The 5,237-nt window shown below is 32.1% G+C and overlaps 5 protein-coding genes across 5 annotated transcripts; 1 reads left to right on the top strand and 4 right to left on the bottom strand.

Annotated features, from left to right (window-relative positions):
• Positions 1 to 264: 264 nt before the first annotated feature.
• NAEGRDRAFT_76816 (uncharacterized protein) lies at positions 265 to 815 on the bottom strand (the record flags this gene model as incomplete). The annotated part of the gene is made up of 2 exons (XM_002668231.1): positions 265 to 413; positions 464 to 815. The coding sequence occupies 2 exons, from the start codon at positions 813 to 815 to the stop codon at positions 265 to 267; spliced, it is 501 nt and encodes a 166-aa protein (XP_002668277.1).
• A 495-nt stretch (positions 816 to 1,310) lies between these two features.
• Positions 1,311 to 1,964, top strand: NAEGRDRAFT_76815 (uncharacterized protein; the record flags this gene model as incomplete). Its single annotated transcript, XM_002668232.1, has 1 exon — positions 1,311 to 1,964. One exon carries the CDS (start codon positions 1,311 to 1,313, stop codon positions 1,962 to 1,964), a length of 654 nt encoding a protein of 217 aa, XP_002668278.1.
• A 92-nt stretch (positions 1,965 to 2,056) lies between these two features.
• NAEGRDRAFT_76814 (uncharacterized protein) lies at positions 2,057 to 2,587 on the bottom strand (the record flags this gene model as incomplete). The annotated part of the gene is made up of 1 exon (XM_002668230.1): positions 2,057 to 2,587. One exon carries the CDS (start codon positions 2,585 to 2,587, stop codon positions 2,057 to 2,059), a length of 531 nt encoding a protein of 176 aa, XP_002668276.1.
• Positions 2,588 to 2,957: 370 nt separating this feature from the next.
• NAEGRDRAFT_76813 (uncharacterized protein) lies at positions 2,958 to 3,524 on the bottom strand (the record flags this gene model as incomplete). Its single annotated transcript, XM_002668229.1, has 1 exon — positions 2,958 to 3,524. One exon carries the CDS (start codon positions 3,522 to 3,524, stop codon positions 2,958 to 2,960), a length of 567 nt encoding a protein of 188 aa, XP_002668275.1.
• A 1,039-nt stretch (positions 3,525 to 4,563) lies between these two features.
• NAEGRDRAFT_76812 (uncharacterized protein) lies at positions 4,564 to 4,989 on the bottom strand (the record flags this gene model as incomplete). The annotated part of the gene is made up of 1 exon (XM_002668228.1): positions 4,564 to 4,989. The coding sequence occupies one exon, from the start codon at positions 4,987 to 4,989 to the stop codon at positions 4,564 to 4,566; it is 426 nt and encodes a 141-aa protein (XP_002668274.1).
• Positions 4,990 to 5,237: the final 248 nt, after the last annotated feature.

Here is a 5,237-nt window from a genome sequence, read left to right as displayed (position 1 = left end):
CAATTGACTATTTAACCAAGTTGAAAAAAACAAGATGAGAAAAGAAAAGCATTCTTGATAAAGGTTGTAATCACTCTCAGGGAGGGAAAACGAACATTGAAGAAGGTAACCCTTTGCAATAATTGTGTTTATCTTCAAATTTTAACTGAGAACAAGTAGATGAGGGAATTTATGAATAATGAGTTTAATAATGAGTTTAAGAAGGTGAATGGATAGTGGTAAATACTGGCACTAGGTTTTTTATTTGTAATCGTAAGTTTTCAATTATTCTGCAGCAACAACTGGTGGAACTTCTTCAGCAACTGGTTGAACAGGTTCTTCGTTCTTGGTTCTCACAGCTAGAACCAATTCTTCATTCATTGCTCTTAAGCTATTAACTTCATCATTCAAACTTTTAATCTTGTTATCATTTTCTTTTAAAAAGTTGTTTTCAATCAAAGTATTCGAAATGGCTACAACTTACCTTTGAGCATTCTTTCAAACTTCTTCTCCAATAAGTAAACCTGTTCTTGAAGGAAATCTTGACTTGTAATTTCAGTCTTTTCCAATTTCAAACACTTGGTTCCAATGGTGAGTTCAATGACTCCTTGAGTTTCGTCTGAAATCTTGACTGAAACAAGTCCACTTACCAATTGAGTAAAAACCTTTGTATTGATGACTTCAAGAGGACAATTGCCATTCATATACTTGACAGAATTTTCAAAGTCAATCAAGAATACTTTCCCAGATTGTTGGGATGAGAAAGATTCATGATAGGCAAATCTGAATTTTGAGTTGTTGGATTCAAGGCAAGCATAGTGGGTTGGGGAAGACATTCTTATTTGGTTAATGTTTCGGTTGTTGAGTTTAGTTTCTTTAGGATGGTGTTTGTTTTTTTACTATTAGTTAACCAAAACGTGATAAACACAACCTCCATTCTAAACCATTAGAAAGGTGCTTGAGTAAAGTAAAAGAAACGTGCTTTCTAAAAAAAATTCATTGTTTTCTATTAACTTGTTATAATTTTCTCTTTCATTTAAATGTACAGGCACATACGTTAGAAAGACCCATCTTCTTCAATTACTTGATTCCCCTTATCTCTTACGATTTTTTGAAAATGAATCCGAGATGAAAATCTGTTGAAACTCAACCGAGTTTCAATTATTGTAAATATCACGTTTGAACCAAATATACTTATCACGTTTACTAATAATACAATTATTACAATAACTTCACGTTCCAGAAATCTTTTAATACACAAACACACCGAAAGAAAACAAAACTCAACAACAAAAAAATGTTTCAAATTCCAAGAACTTACTACAATCCAAATGCAAGATCATACTACCATGAGTGTTAATAATTATCCACTTACTGAGAAGATCTCAATCAATGATATTTTTGGTTGGGATTTCAATTCAGATAATTTGCAAGTTGATCGCTTTAAATGTTTATTGGAGGGCATGCTTAAATTTGGTCAATCCAAGAATGATCCAAGTGTTAGTGAAAGTGATCTTTCGAGAGCAAGCAATGCTGTATTGTTGATGTTGACATTTGAAGATTGTTTCACTCCTGGTTTCTTGGAAAAACTCAAAGTTTTGCACGAAAGTGCCAGAGAAATGGGAAGAGTTGTTGCCTTTGCCATTACCAAATTGGATACGATTGCTGATGATACTAAAATTCAACAATTTAATGATTCAGTCGATCCAGAAACAGCTCAGAACTTTCTTTTAAACAGTTCTGCTTTTAAGAGATGTTCAGAAAGGATTCAACAAGTTATTAGCGGTCAAGCCTGCTGTTATCCACTTGTAAATTATCAGAATCATCAACAGTCAACTATTAGAAAGTTGGATTATCTTGCTGGAAGTATTGTTGAGGGAATTTTGATTCAACTTGAAAGAGAAAGTATGTTGATTGATACCAGCTCTGAAATATTTGATCCATTCCAATTCGAAACCCCAATTAAAGCTGTAAAAATTAACTAATTTCAATAAACTGTACTAACAATGAAATTGGATCAGTACTTGATTAATAGCTAATTGGAGCCACCACTTGTTTTATCAACACTTGCAGCAATTTATTCCTTTGCACATTGAAGGTTTTCACACTTTCGTGGGACTCTCTTTTTCATCTCATTGAAGGAAGATGAGTTTCGATCGATTAAAGGCTCAAAATTAAATGAAGAGTATTCCAAATCGGGTATTACATTATTTTCCTGTAATATTTTGTAAAGTTCCTTATTTGTTCTCCATATAATCTCAATTATCTTGCTTCTACTTGCCATACAAACCTCAAATACAGGATCATGGAGGTTGTAGTCTACTGTAATAGAACTCTCTGACACATTTCCAGAAATGCAAAATACCACAAACTTGTGCTCTTGATATTCCACAGTGTCATACGTGAATTGGATGTTATTATTTTGGTAAATACTTCTGAAGACAACAATCATAAACTTTGGTTGTAATTTGGACTGAATATCACCAAGAAAAACCTCTTCTTCGTATTTAATATGATTGCTTTCTATAATTGACGCTTGTTTTTTGGAAATTTTCTTAAATTTAGTATTAGAGGTGTTTACTAATTTGATCCATGTATTTTGTTTCATGTTTGTGAAGCATTCATCGTCATAATATGTCTCCACCATTTTATATGTTTCCACAAAAGCAAAACCTAAATCAATAACTTTATCCACAACTTCTTTAATGTTTTGTGAGGTAAAGTGGTAATTTACTTTGATACTTTTATCTGTCAGACTTGTTTTACCAGAAAGTAAGAAGTACGGGAAATTGTGAATCAACAGGGTAGGACAGTAAGAATATTTTGTGATCTCCGCCTCATCTTTAAGGTGTAGACTCATTTTTTTAATTGAACAACAATTAAGCTACTCGTATAGAGTTGCAATGGCTGTCCCACCTTATTGGTGTTTAAGCCTAGAGTATGCAAGAGATTTTCTAATAATCAAACCTTTGAAGACTTTATTCATCAAAGTAGCGCTCCCAATACAAAACTCGAATGGTTAACTCTTTCCAATTCTTTGAAAAATAAATTGCACCATCTCCATTTCTGTATTTTGAAAGATCAGTATTTCTCTTGTAAGGAAACATTTCGTATAAATCTCTAATTTCCATAAAAGGTTCTGAACCACAAGATTTAAATTCCCAAAATAAATCCGATTCAAAATTACAAAATATAAATCTTTTCGAATTTGGGAAATAATTTGGAGTGTAAATGATTAATTCAGTAGGTTCTGAATATTGAATGATTGCAAATAAGCAACATAGTGGCATTTCGTCTATTTCTTTCTTATCTTTACTCCCAACACGAACTGTATCATTGAAATAGTCCAACTTTCGTCCATTTCTTCCAGAAAGAAATCCAATCAACAAGGAAATGAACGCAAATCTCGACAATTCTTCACAATACTCATATTTCTCAACAAATTTTCCAAATTCATCAGGCAAACGCATGACAATATCCTCCACAGGATTATGATACACTGTAGTTGGTGATTCTTCATCATCATAAACTTTAACGGATTTCATTATTGGAAAGTAGAATAATTTTCTGAATAATTGATAATAGAATAAATTTGAAGTCGTTGAATTCTCGTCGAGATCTAGAGAGTCGAAATGGTATTGATGATTCCTCATGTAAATATTGCAAAATTGTTGCCAAATAGAATTAGTTAAACAAGAAGAATTCCACACGGAAGAAACTAAACGAAAGGGAAGCAAATCTCGAGGAGGTAAAAATTGAAGAATATTGCATAGCTCGTATGTTGTGGTGAACATTTTTTTAAATTATGAAATTGATCCTTGACTTTTACAATTTAAATTAACAAATTATGAAATTGCTCCTTGACTTTTAAATTAACATGTTTTACACCCAAAACAACACAATGAACATGTTCATCTTGGTTCCTCTAATGGTCATGAATATCATATCTTTGATACTGCTGGTAAACCATTCGAAAAGGGAATGGATGGTAATCACGTGAATCAAATTCAAAAGGTAATGCATGAATTGCCAACAGGTGTAAACTTGTCACTTTCTAAATGGATGAATTCAGAAATTGTTACAGAAAATATGAGTTGGATTTGTGTTCTTTGTTGTCAGTGCTGAGGTTCTTACAAATCTTAGACAGATTAGTGATCTAATTGAAACTGTAATGTCATCATCCAGTCAAACTCACTTTATTTTCATCTAAATAAAACAAGTTTCTATCTTAAACAATATTTCTAATAAAACTGCTCTATCATTTTTTACCTCATTAGAGGCATATGCATAGGTGTTGATATCTTGCTTCATTGCCGCCAATACAATTTCTCTATCATTTGTAAAACTCTTGCTTAGTATATCATCAGAGGCATATTTTAAAACCTTTGCATTTAGTTTCACAGCATTTAGAATAAACTCTCTGTCATTTTTCAAATCATAAGAGGCATATTTGATAGTAGATACTCTTTTTTTAACCACGTCCAATATAAATTCCTTGTCGTTTCTCAATTCATCAGAGGCATATTTTAGCATTTCTGAATTTTGTTGAACTAGTTCTAAAATAAATGACTTGTCACTTCTCAATTAATTAGATGCCATTTTGAGCGTTTCTCTTTTACCCTTAATAGCTTCCATTACAATTTCCTTGTCATTTCTAATTTCCTCTGATGCGTATGCAAGTAAACATGCATGGTTTTTAATTGCTATCATTGCCAACTGTCTGTCATTTCTTAATTCCTTTGATACATGTTTATAAACAATGTCAGCATGTCGGTTAATAGCTTCTGTTACAATTTCTCTGTCACCTCTTAGTTGTTTTGAGGCATATTCAAACATCCATCCACATTTCTTAACTAGTTCCATTACAAGTTCTCTATCATTTTTTATCTCAATAGATGCAAATTCAAAAGCACTCATGTTTTGTTTAATAGCTGCCAATACAATTTCTTTGTCTCTTAAATAATGACATACATGTTGAAGTGCAAGGCCATTTTGCTTAACAGCTTCCATTGCTATTTCTTTGTCATGTTTATTAATGTAATTATATTTTAGACTCTTTCCATTATTCTTAACGGCAAGAAGTACTATTTCTCTGTCATGTTGTAATTGTTTTGATGCATATTGAAGTGGCAAATCCATCAGTCTGGACTGCTTTCATAATAATTTCTCTATCACTTATCANATCATCAGGACAATATTTCAAAACATCAACATTATACTTAATAGCCTCTAAAACAAGTTCTCTGTCTCTTTTCAGT

Source organism: Naegleria gruberi (genome assembly GCF_000004985.1).
Source record: "Naegleria gruberi genomic scaffold NAEGRscaffold_476, whole genome shotgun sequence".
Classification (NCBI taxonomy): Eukaryota; Heterolobosea; class Eutetramitea; order Acrasida; family Naegleriidae; genus Naegleria; species Naegleria gruberi.
The sequence above is the reverse complement of the archived record's forward strand: the minus strand, read 5'-3'. Positions and strand labels throughout refer to the sequence as shown.